Genomic DNA, 13,206 nt, shown 5'->3' with positions numbered 1-13,206 from the left:
CTTCACAACCAAGTTTTACCAAACAGAACATCCACATCCCAAATATTATAGCCAGTGTATGTTCTCTTAAATTACATGTGGGCATTAAACACTATGGAACTCCAATTTGCAAGGATTAACAAGGCTCCCAACTGATTTACATAAGAACCTAGGCTGCCCAGCAGAATATGTGGAATGGAAATTAAACTTGATCCTGATCTGTCTTAAAATGGTTTTTGAACACAAATTAGTTTAGAAGTATTGTCTTATTTTTCATCAGGTTCCCCCAACCCCTGAATATCTAGGCTAAAATATTTATCTTTAAGGTACTGAGGAGTTAATCCTAGAAACTATTTTTTGTCAAATAGCATAACATTTGTTTTTTCAACATTCATTAATTAAAAGAGGAAGCTGGGAGTTACTGTTAATACTGCTGACACCTAAATGGGCATAATTCAAAAGGAAGGACAATTGAAAACTCAAATGATTTGCACATAACGATCTTCCTCCACTTCCCCACATCATTGAGAACTGTAAAAACGTACTTTGAAGCCATTAATTTTAAAAATGTCCCAAGTGATAATAATTAAATTATCAGAAAGGAAATAGACTATCTTTTATTCAGGTAGAACATATATCTTCAAAGCAAATTGCTTCGATCAAACTTCCTTCATAAATCAATGCCATAACTCATAAAACAATATGAAATGTCATAGAATATGACCATAATTTAATGCATGGAAATCATCTTGTCATGTTTTTTATTGGCTGCTAGACTGTAAGTAGCCAAGACTACCTTTGACTGATTATTTCAGGATAGCGCTACAGATATGAAATGACAGTGGTTAGAGTAACTATTGGATGTTTTAAAAATTTCAAGAGGCAACGGCTTTTTCCCAAAACTAAGAAATTGCAAATTTTATTTTTGTAGTTTATAAAGGTACACAAACATTTTATTTTATACATTATGAAAACAAAAACAAATGCTGGAACTATTCAGGAGGTCAGGCAGCATTTGTGGAGTGAGAAGCAGAGTTAATGTATTGGTCAGTGATCCCCCATTTTATATAGTTTTCTGTTGTATATTATAATGATTATGAAGGGGTTATTGTTCATGTTATATTGGTTTCACTTGGTCTACTGATGCCAGACAAATTCTGTGGGTGGAGACCAGGAGTTCACCTCTAGCTTTTGGATGGAGCAGATGTATTTGTACCAGCTCCCAGTGTGCAAGTAATAATGCCTGACCAAATGTGGTTCTATCTTTTGCTTTCATACAATAAATATGATGTGGCAAGATATACTGATGATTTTCAAAGATCATGCTGTGATACCTAGGTTAGCATTCATCAAGGCTGAAGCTATGCGCAACTGAAAAGATCAATGAATGTTTCTTACAGCTGCTGGTATTTACATATGCACATTATAATCACAGGCACTTGCTGTGTCTGAGCACAAGATAAGCAAATTGGATGTACTGTAATATGCTTCCCTCATCCTGTCATGCTGCAAGAGGGCAGAGCTCAGTAAGATAGACACTGAGAGCTTTGTAGTTATTTTAATCAACATGCTTGAAGATGTTATGGTACACATCCAGGACAGATAGGACTTGAACTCAGAGCTTCGTCCAGAAGGAGGGACAGTATCACTGCTCCACAAGACTGTTCTGATAGCTTTATTCCATTAAGTCTCATGTCATGGTAAAGTGATGATATCATGAGCATGTTTCTTACAGGTATATTGTTTATCTTTTGTATGGCATAAACGATATCCCCTCTTTTCCCAAAGAAAGGAAATCTCAAAGTTTTCATCATGTACATAGGCACATGTTGTCACTTCAACAGCTATACAGACATATAAAAACAGAATTATAAAAATTAACAATTCAAATTGCATTAAAACGCATTGGACTAGCTCATCTTGATCTGGTGATTATAACCATCTGAAAAAATGTAAGTTTTTCTCAATTGCCCTTGGCTGACAATTTGTTTGCCTTGGCGCTGCTTGATGTTCTTCAGTATATTTGCATAATTATCATTGTCAAAATATTCATCCTCACTCTCTGTGTGCGCATGATTGGCATACATTGATCTGAACTGATTTCTGTTCCTTTGCAGTATAGAACTATAATAGATAATGAGTTCATGTGATGTGAGCTGGTTAAAAATAATAGAAACCTTTGCTGATATCCAGATATTTGTGACTGGATTTCTGACTTGCACGCTCTGTCTGATATATAGTTATTGTAGTTCTCTACCTGCTCACTGGTGATGTATCTGATTCATTCTCCTATATCTTTGAAAAAGAAAGTCCTATGGCCCTTTCATTCTCGCCATGTGGGTATGGTTTGAATCGCATGTATTGTGATGGTGCAGAGATAGGTGCATACAGGTAGTCCTGCCACTGCTACACCATTGGTATCTACCAAATCAGATTACAGGAATCCAAGCTGAACTTACATACTCACACTGCAGTGTGATTGTGTCAATGCACAGATTTGTAGCTTTGCTATATGCTGTGAGATAGTTTTTTGCATGTTGTGTATAGATGTGGTTTATTGTCTGATAGCAATGAGGTACAAGTTACATTAGCTGGTTAGACATTCTTACTAAGACTATCAGGAGGTAGAGATGATTCATCTGATCCCTTCCTGGGCTATTTTCCCAATTTTCCAATCCAAGGCTGTGTCATCAAATTAGACAGAGTGCACTGCACTCTCCAACATTGATCTTTCAGAGCCATTAACTTATACAACACTTCCTTCCCGCTTCTGTCCTCCCACCCAAGTTATTTTCCCATGTTAACACTTGCACACACATATAAACAATTACATTTGCAATTACCCTGTCCCCATTCCTTCCAACACTATAACCAGCAAATGTCTTGGACTTCACAATTTCAGGTTTCATAATCCTTTTGAAATGTGTTCTCTTCAGACCTGGAAAATTGGTAGCTCTTTGGCTTGAGGGCTATCAACTCTGATTCTAATCTTGACCCTGTCTGATCTGTCTGTGTGATGGATGTCCTTTGTGGAGGAGGTTTTTCCTGCTAATCCAGGAGATTGATACAGTTTTTGGAGTATTTTCAATTTCCTGAATATCTTTCTGTCTTTTGCAAAAGAACTTGTCTGTCCTGAATCAGACAATTGCCCCATAACAACATTCGGGGATCTTTTAGTCTCATGAGTTTTCATCACAGAAGACTGCTACTTAGTGTATACAACTACTTTCTTCTTTACAGAATACTGGATTTCTGCACTGGGTAGTTTTTTTCTTTTTGACTGCATCCTAAATCTATGGATGTTTATCTGGTTTCCATATAAAGTTCATCTTCAACTTGTCCAGCAAATCTTTATTCTTATTACAGGTCTATAACAAAATTGAAGTGTGCAAATTCTTTACTTCGACTTGTTAATTAGGTTAGCTGTTTTTTAATTTGCTCTTCATGATCATTGTACTCGTCCATCAGACATTTTGTTTCACCCTCAGTCATGGTTCTGAAGGATTATTGCTTACTTAGCATTAACTCGGTTACTGGTGCTATTAATTTTGCTTTGGAAGACAAAGAATTGAAATGCTGTTCTTGAACTTGCACATCTCATCATCTGACTCCAAACTCAAATCTACAATGACAATTTGTTCCGCAAATGATTTTGTTGTCTGAACTACTGCTTAACCTTGTTGTCAGTATTAGCTTCTGCATAAGCACATTGCTGATTTCTGCCATCTGAAAGTTCTTCAGTGGGCAGTGCTTGTGCTTGTGAGGCTTCCTTGTTTCACAGCACTGACACAGACTGTTAGTATCTTGTGTGGCTTGGTTTTAGTCTTAGCTTGTCACCTGTGCTTTAAAATGCTTGTACCTAATAAAGCAGGGACTTTTGTGGTGTAGTGGTGGTGTCCTTACTTTTGAGCCAAGAGACCTGGGTTCATGTCCTACCTAGTCCAGAGGTGTGTGATAATACAACTAAACAGGTTGTTTGAAAATATCTATACCTGATAAAGTGGATAGGTTCTGTTACTCTCTTCTCATGTGGTTTGACCTTCTCTCAGGACTTGTCTGCTTCTTCTTGGTTTCTGTTTTTGACACAATCTGAATAGCTTTCTCCAAAGTCAAATTGTTTTGGATTAGATCTGCCAAAGACTCGTCAATTGTTTCAACAACAATGCTGTCTCTTCTGAATTCTGATTTCCACAGTCTCAGATTTCCACTAATCTTTGAGCATCATTAATGAAATTAATTATGGATTCCCCTGGAAATGAACTCTTCTGCTAATCTAGTTTTGTCCAAGAGTATTATTTGTTCTCACATTAAAGGAATTGTCCAAACCTTGGACAACACCATATTGGTGCCTTCTTTTATGTGTTGGAGATGTCATCAGCCATCAATCCTATTGAATGCAGTTGGGTATTTAATTGGTCTGTTTGCACTTTAATATTTCTGTTTGAAGCAATTCCGTATCTTAAGAACGTTTTTTTCTCCAATCCCATATCCTATTTGGCCCATCACATCCCATGAGTCAATAAACAAAAAATGTTGTAGTTCGTATTGTTTCTCCTGTCATGTCTTCCGAATGTGATTATTTATTCCATTTATTTTAAAACTTTTAACTTTGCAGTACCTCAAGTCTTCTGTACTCTCTTTCCCTGGAAGATGTTTATATCTGTAAATAGCAATACAATTTTACGTTCCTTGTCTAAAACATTATAAACTGTTCAGCATTGTAATGTATTATTTTTCACCTTTTCAAACTTCTAATTCTGTTAAGTATGACTGCATTAACTCACTAAATTGTGTGAAGCTTAATGCAATCTTCAACATTAATCCTTCCAGTAACATTACCCTGTACAATACTTTTCTTGCGCTTTGACTCTGGCTCTTTAACTTTGGGGAGGTGGAGGTTTTGCCATGAATCAATTAAACCACCTCACAGTGTGTGATTACTCTAGGCTGAGCTACCAAAGTGGAGGAGGGATCGCCCAAATCTTTCAGCATAGGATGGGAACCCAGATATTCCCATTAAAATCTAGCCAAATGTCTCTCCATAGATGCTCTGTGACCCATTGCATATTTACAGCCTTAGCTTTATTTTACATTTTAGCATCTGCACTGATTTTGCATTTTCTTTTCCTGAATTCCTTCTCTGTGATATTCCTTACTCCAATTCATATGTTAATTTTCAGGTTTTGTGGAAAAGAGTCCACATTGGGACCCCATAATGTGAAGATTACCCTTATGTTGAGAAAGCTGCACATCATACCTTTTTGTAATCTTTCTCCCTCTTCTCTGTCTGTGAATATATCAGGTGAAGACAAGCAAAGTTCAGTAGTAGCCAGCATTTCATATCATGCCCTCAATGGGTCCCAGTCTGCACAATTGCATTCAGTTTGTGAGATGTAGAGAGTCAGGCAGACAGAGATACAATGGATGAAACAAAGAGCATTTGTGAGCCAGAGCATATGACAGATGTAGAAGAGAAATGACTTCTGTTCTGGAGGTCTTGCCTGCATTCCAGTTCAACTAAATGATACTTCTTGGAAGCTGCATTATAGAAGAATGAATTCCAAGCTTTAATATAGAACTGGTGAGCTGCATTAAACACTATTCTATAAATGCAAATGTCTAATAAGTGCACCTGATGCACTATGGATATTGCAGTCCATGGTGGAGTGCAAGGCAACACCAGAAACATTTGTGGTGAAATTTCACTTTGGCTGTGATCCTAATGCAATTGATGTTTTTTTTCCCAAAGACGCTCAGAATATTGGCTTCGTGAGCTGCTGGATTAGCACATGTTGTTTCTTCCGTGGTATCGTTGGTGATAAACATTTGCTGTCAAGTAGACCAATGACCTAATGAGGCCTAGCCAGTAACAGTTGCACAGCTATAAGGGGCAACAGTGATCGTGTAGTTAGTCTGCCAAGACCCCAGTATTTGAGAATGATCCCTTTTGTTTGCATCGATGGCAGAAAGTCTGGTTTGCCTTGAAAGTAGCAGAAGTGGAAATCTATAGCAGGTCCATCTCCAGATTCAGAAGCTAGGAAGCAAGATCCACCTCAATCATGGAGACAATTATTTCATAAAACGGCAAATCAAGTCCTAGCACCAAAGTAGCACTCAAAAGATATGCAAGAAAACAGTTAATAACATTTAGATTCCACCCTGGGAAGCACCCTATTAGAAAACACAGGTAGCAATCCTAACAGGAGACACCCTCAAATAAGTGGGGAGGCCGTCAATTAATTATGAGCCATTTTGTAGTTGTAAGGGGCTATGCTATAGCTCTTTCTCTTAGCCATGACATTACTATCCTGTTTCTGGTAGAAAAAGCCCAAGGAGCTGAATAGACGAGGTAAGCAGCAAGACTGTGATTGTTCCATCCTTGAGACAGTATCCAAAGAATTCAAATTACCTCAACCACTTGAGAAGCATGGTAAAAGCAGTGGTGAACCCTCACAGGAGTAAAGCCTTGCATTATAACTTTTCAAGCATTTACTTACACATCATCTCAGACCAGTACACCTTGTAGCGCCACTCATTCGTCTCTAGGCATGTCACATTTCCACTTGAACAGCCAACATACATAACCATCCTCATTGCATGATCTCATACCCACACCTCATTGCCACTCTCTACAAATTTTATCTTTACTGCACTGCACAATGCATTTTTCATACTCTTTGCTCTCTTTCCTTGCAGCTGGACAATTGTACAGCTTCAAGGGATGGCAGAGAACCAGAGAGGAACCGTTCAGTTATAGCAACCTTGGCAGCCACTGGCTCTATATGTCCACCTGGTCTATTAGGAGGGAGCTCTTGTTTCAGAAGACAGGGGTCATTAGCAATGATTTGTCTCAAAAATCCAAGAGGCTTAAGGCACTGCTGCCTGCACTTGCATGATGTTAAGAAGGTTGATTTTCTGTTATTCTGGGTATTGCCTCCAAGCTGGGTTTCTGTGTCCATCCCCTTTGTCCTTTGAGGCAGCATGTTGCTGTTGCGCAGCCAACTACTGATGCTGCTGAAAATTATGTTACTCCAGTTGTCATGCTGCTGTTGGTGTTGCTGCTGTTGTTTCTCATCAGAGACACAAGATTGTGCAGCATAACCGACTCCCACATCAGGGAAAGTTGCAACTTGCTTCCAGAAGTCAGAAATTGCTTGTCAATAATGAAATCATACCCACAGAAGTAGTGCTATGAGCATGAACCTCACAGTAGTTATTGTAAATTTTTGGGTTTGTGAGCCACAGATACCTTAAAAATGGAAGTCAAGTATGCCCTGAATAATTTTAAGGTAGTTTATTAAGTTTGTAAGGAAGCTTAGGTATGATGCAACAGCTCAATAGAAAGGAGAAGTATACAGTCTGTGACTGTTGAAAATGATTCACTAATCAAAGAGGACAAACATTTGGTTGGCATAGAATGTGTTGATCTCAGTAGTTTGTGTATGTAATTCAGTGCATTGATTGGTGGCAAAATGCCATTTTGACATTATATGCATTCTTATAATCTTATATTCCTGCTTTTGATGTCTCTATTCAAAAATAAATTATTAGTGTCCCAGTACTATGTAATAAGTTGATATCTCAACATTTTTCATATTTATATAATGGGAGCATTTTTTCAATGTATTCAACAGGAAGCTATGGAAAAAATGGGAAAGGTTGGAGAAATACTTCATCCAGATGAAGGGCAAAAAAGGTACTTAATTTTAAAATGTTCTTAATTTCATTTGTTTCCTTTTTTTATCAACTTTCTTGAATAGTTTCATGTAGGAGAGGTTAGACAGATGATCTGATTATCCAACTTTTATCAATTGCAGTCTTTTGCTGGACAATATTCAGCAGCTTTTTGGGGAAAGGTTTGATCTTCTTGACTCTTCCATTCTATGGAATATGAATGTTCCCAAGGCGTTGTATCGCCAGGGTATTACATTCACGTTGCTTCACATTGTTACACTGGATTAATGCTTAGTATAATTGTTAACCTCCTCTGGTAAGCACACTCAAACTATAATTTTATTTCTGAGTGAATTATTGAAGTTTGCATGCCATAGGCTACACAATACTATTGGGCCAGAGACCATACAAGACACACCATATATTGTGGATTTCTCCTGTAAATGAATAAAAATGGGAGCAATTTTAACCATGATTTCCTGCCAGATTTTCTCTACTTGCCTCATCATTGTTGTTCCACCAAACAATATCTTGCCCAATAATTCAATAATTCCTTTTGAGTGTAAGACTTAGCTTCTCACATAAAGATTTTCTTTTCATTCTAATCCGAACCCCTTGGAAAGCTTCACTAAGTAAATTGTCAGCTTTAAAAATAATTTTGTTTTGTTGCCAGGTACTGTGCATTAAAACAGTGACCACCTATTATTTTGTTTGCTGTGAAGTACTTTAGAGCACCCTGAAGTTATAAAAGGCAACACAGTTCCTATCACTTTAAACACGCATATTTAAAAGGGGAATCACTTTGAATAGCAAAAAATTAGCCAATATCTAACTGTCTCCATTCATAGCATTAATTTCAACACTTCCATTTCTAGTTTATGTTGATTTTAACATCTCACATTTACTTTGGGGAGAAATGGTTTGCTTCATTCTCAACTTACTGAAATGTCTCTTTCATTAAAACCATGTGCACCAGCCCTTTCTTCTCAATTTCTGAACCCCTAGTTTTCATTAGCTTTGCTTAAAGAGTCCCTTCCACATGTCTTGCAGTTTGTTCTTCTCATAAGTTAACATTTCAACATTTTTTGTCCCTATCTATTCACAGTTACTAATGCAAAAGCTTTTTGCCAACATCTTTTCCACTTCTGTCGAGAGGCCTGGAAATCTGGTAGCAATGGGCAACTCCTTACAGGGACATAGAGTCATAGAGTCATAGAGGTGTACAGCATGGAAACAGACCCTTCGGTCCAACCCGTCCATGCCGACCAGATATCCCAACCCTATCTAGTCCCACCTACCAGCACCCGGCCCATATCCCTCCGACATAGAAAAAACAGTATTCTTTGGGCTCTATGCCAACCATTTGTGGCTGGCAGATCAATCACATTCATGTAGTATTGCCATGTCGAAGCAGTGAGAACAATATAAATGAAGATTATTTTGCATTACTATTTGGTGTCATTTTTGTCTTCAGGTCTAGGTATAAGCACTATTTTCTCTCCCTTGGAAAATCTTTGGAGCTTTGCTAACAGCATAAAGTTAAATTCCTGTCATGAAGTTCTCAGCCTGTTTCCCCCTGCTTTGCACCTTTGAAATAAACAAGTAGGCCAGGCAATGATCTTCTCAAATAGGAGTCAATCTAACCACCACCCCTTTTCATTCAATGAAGTTACCATCACCAAATTGCCCACTATCAACATTATTGGGGTTACCATTGACCAGAAACTGAACTGGATTAGCATTATAAATACAGTGGCTACAAGAGCACTTTAGAGTCTAGGAATATGGCAGTGATTAACTTACCTCCTAATTCTCTAAAGCCTGTCTACCATCTATAAGGCACAGTCAGGAGTATAATAGAATATTTCGCATTTGCCTGGATGAGGACAGCTCCATCAACACTCAAGAATTTTGTCACCATCCAAGACAAAGTGGCTTGCTTGACTGGCACCACATCCATAAATATTTCTACGAGATGCACTGCAGAAATTCACCAAAGATCCTCAGATAGCACCTCCCAAACTCACAACCACTTCCATCTCTACGGTCAGGGGCAGAAGATATGTGGGAAGACCACCACTTGGAAGTTCTCTTCCAAGCCACTCACCATTGTGACATGGAAATATATCAGCATTCCTTCATTGTTACTGGATCAAAATTCTGGAATTCCCTTCCTAACAGCATTGTGGATTTATCTGCAGCACATGGACTGCAGCAGTTCAAGAAGGCACCTCACCACCACCTTCTCAATGACAACTAGAGGCAGGCAATAAATGCTAGCCCAGCCAGGATGCCCAAGTCCCATGAGTGAATAAAAACAAAAATCTCCCTAATAGAAAGCAATGAAATATCTGACCCTTTCCAAGTAGAAAAGTGAAACAGCTTTAATTAATCAGTCATCAAGTATCGTAAATCTTGCACTCTGATTCAAAGTCTACTTTTTACTCAGTTAAATATAAAATCCAACACTTCTAATTCCTTTGATGTAGACATTTAAGGCATATTTAATCGTACTCTGGGCATATACACAATTCACAATAGAGAACAGATGTCACCAGAACAGTTTTGAATATGCAGCCAGATTAGAATACTCCAAAAATTGTAAACATCAGTTCTTTTGTTTAAAAATATATCACTGGTTAAATTATGTTTAAAAAACTTAGTATTAACAGTTTAATAAATTCAACTAGCAACTACTATACTCCTAAAATTTCTACATTTGAAGAATCACAGCTATAATCAATATAAATTATAACAGGAAATGTCTGCTGTGTAACAAACAACAAGAGAGTGATTTCAAATCTGTGATCTAACCCTAGGATTCACAAAATGGTTAAAATCATTTTGTATTCTATTCCTACAGAACCCTTCTATTAGACTGTAACCTACAGTGAACCTCTTTATTAGATTGCTGGCTAATTCATTTCCTGCCTGCAAGCTATTTATTTGCCACAAAATGATTTTCACATATTCTTCATTTTTAAGTGAATAGGTAGTTTAATTTATAGTTTTAACTATGAGTTCTTCATATTTGGTTTACAAAATCTGCTCGTGATTTTTTAACTTTCTGAAAGAATTTGAATTATAGTTACATGGCTACTGAACTCTAGAAAAGCTACAAGGATAAGACAATGTTTCTTCCACCATTGAAAAACAACACAGGAAACATCTGGGGCCAAAACTTAAGCAGGCTTGCATGTTGTGCATCATTCCCATGCATCTTGCTCATCTGTGTGCTAAGAGGAAATCTCAGGGGAAACTGGCTTTAGCCTAAGGACCAGCAAAGTTTGTATGAGATTTTTGTTTTCTCGCTGAAAATTCAGAGAACATTTTGGTACTGAAATACTATTTAAATTTGGTTTAAAGTCTTCTAGATGAAGCAAGTCTGATCAAAGCATCTCATATTGTTAGAAATCTATTGTTAGAAGTTTTGTTTATTATTAAAATAGTTTGAGCATATTTGTTTTGTAGGTTTTATGACAACAAATACAAAGTCTTTCTGAAGCTGGTTGAGCACCAGAAGAAATACAAAGCAATTATGCAAAACATCTGATTGCCACAGCGCAATGGAAGAAATGTCCAGAATTTACGCAATCCTTTACCACTTTCCAAGTAAAGAAGTTATTTGGTAATAAAATTACAATGAATACATTTCTACCTTTGAACCGCATTAGAACCTTTGTAAAACATGAAAATGAATTCTAGGTGATCAAGTAGATAAAAGATAATGTCACGCGTTCCCTGAAGAAAAATTCTACTTTAAATTAATTAAAGCATGTAAGCAGTTTCATTTTCATGTTAACACTAAACTTCATTTCTTGTAAATCAGATGTTAATGCCCAGGAAATCCTATGAGACTTCAGGGTGATGCCTGACTGCAGATTCAGCGACATGCACATTGCATCTGCAGCGTCAGTTTTGTTTCGCATTAATGCTATATTGCATTGTAAATCTACACTAAAAACTACTTTTAGTCATGGATTAATTTTTGAGACTAGTGACTTTACAAGGTGACTAGAGTTTGTTATAATAGACCAATTCTAAGGTTCTTAAAGTAAAAGCATCAGAAGACGAGATTTATATCCTGCTTAGGCAATAGAAAGGACTGGCTGCAGTGATGTTAAAGAAGTGTTGATAAAGGTGCTTATGGTTGATTTCCCAACACTTTCTTGCCAGCCACCATTTTAAAAGCCACTTTCCAGCAGTTTTGCCTGCCTGGTCGCATCATTACCCAAATACAGGGATCATCCAGATGCAACATAATTTGATTGTGTTTATGTAACTCATTGCCTGACTCATAGTGCCTGAAACCAGAAGATTGAGGCCCAGGCAAATAGATTTTTAAAAGATTTCCTTACAAGCCAGGAGGACCAATTTTCTGGTCCTGTCAAAATGTTCATTCTCAGGCTTTGGCCCTTGTCATTTCAATCTAAGTTGAAAAGTTATATGCTGTCCTCTAAGATAAAATACTGTCATTGTCCCCTCAGTGGTAGTTTTCCCAGGCTCATGCACACCATACTCACAGCTTAACTTCAAATTGTTAAAGTTATCCCCTTATCTCATTTGTGAAAATACGCTAACAACACAAACATGTAAGCATATTACCCTAATCTATCATCATTGATCTTATTTCAATTTACGTGACAGAGTAACTGTTTCATATGGTATATGTTTTGTCATGATTGTGTAAATTTCTACCTGAAACGAGATATTTAAAATCAAAATTTATTTTTCCGTTTCCATCAGTTTGTTGGTCCTTGAATGTTATCATGCTGCTGACACCACAGCATACATATTGTAATTGGTGTTTTAATGCTAATACAGATTTAGATGTTGTTGTTGATAGAGCGAATTATCAGCCATTCACTTTTGCAAGTGCCAGTTAAGTATTCAATGCAACTGTACTGACTACCAATGCAATTTTTACAATGATGTCTTGTACAAAACAAATACTACCCAAAATCAGGGAATTTCTGAGGGCAGAATTCAAAGCCATTTTTGCATCATTTTAGTGTTATGTATCCTAATTGGTCCTAATTATTATAAATGCTACCATGCAATCAACTCTAAAGTTGCAGGGACCTCAGAACATTACAAAATCTCTAATAGTTCTGGATCCTAGCTGGATCCTAATCATCTTACAGTTAGCATTCAGGACAATACAAAACTTTGTTTTATAAGACCTTGCCTGGTTTTCCTTATGTTGTTGTATTACTGTAGATTCCTGTTATAAAGCTGCTTCTTTATATTTTTTCCTTTTTCTCTTTCAAAAATGATTAAATTAACTAAAAAAAATGTTGATCCATTGATTTTTTTTTAATGGAACCACAAATTAATGCTTTCACTGATTCCGGCACAGAATGGCATCCTGCCAAGTATGCAAGCAGAAAGGTAACTACAACAATGTAAAAAAAAGGAATAATTTTCTGCTGCAGTTCTCTTGCTAAGTCACTTTTTAGCATAGAAAATGTACCACAAGCATCGTAGAAAAACACTGTTCATGCTGTTTTCTGTGGTTTCCAATTCTCTTTGAAGGGAGTTACGACAAATAAG

General features: G+C 37.1%; 1 protein-coding gene across 9 annotated transcripts in view; it reads left to right on the top strand.

The window, feature by feature from the left end:
- Positions 1-12,971, top strand: part of fggy (FGGY carbohydrate kinase domain containing) — a 369,292-nt gene extending 356,321 nt beyond the window's left edge. For all 9 annotated transcript variants that reach the window (XM_087990626.1, XM_087990634.1, XM_087990630.1 and 6 more), the window contains 2 exons: positions 7,614-7,675; positions 11,125-12,971. In XM_087990626.1, coding sequence (XP_087846752.1) covers positions 7,614-7,675; positions 11,125-11,206 — 144 coding nt within the window. In that variant the 3' untranslated portion in view covers positions 11,207-12,971. The remainder of the gene's footprint in view (positions 1-7,613; positions 7,676-11,124) is intronic.
- The last annotated feature ends 235 nt before the right edge of the window (positions 12,972-13,206 follow it).

Source organism: Chiloscyllium plagiosum, unplaced genomic scaffold (genome assembly GCF_037043375.1).
Source record: "Chiloscyllium plagiosum isolate Xiang-an unplaced genomic scaffold, Cpla_swu_hap1 HiC_scaffold_9, whole genome shotgun sequence".
Lineage (NCBI taxonomy): Eukaryota > Metazoa > Chordata > Chondrichthyes > Orectolobiformes > Hemiscylliidae > Chiloscyllium > Chiloscyllium plagiosum.
Note: the sequence above shows the minus strand (reverse complement) of the source record. Positions and strands in the feature narration are given on the sequence as shown.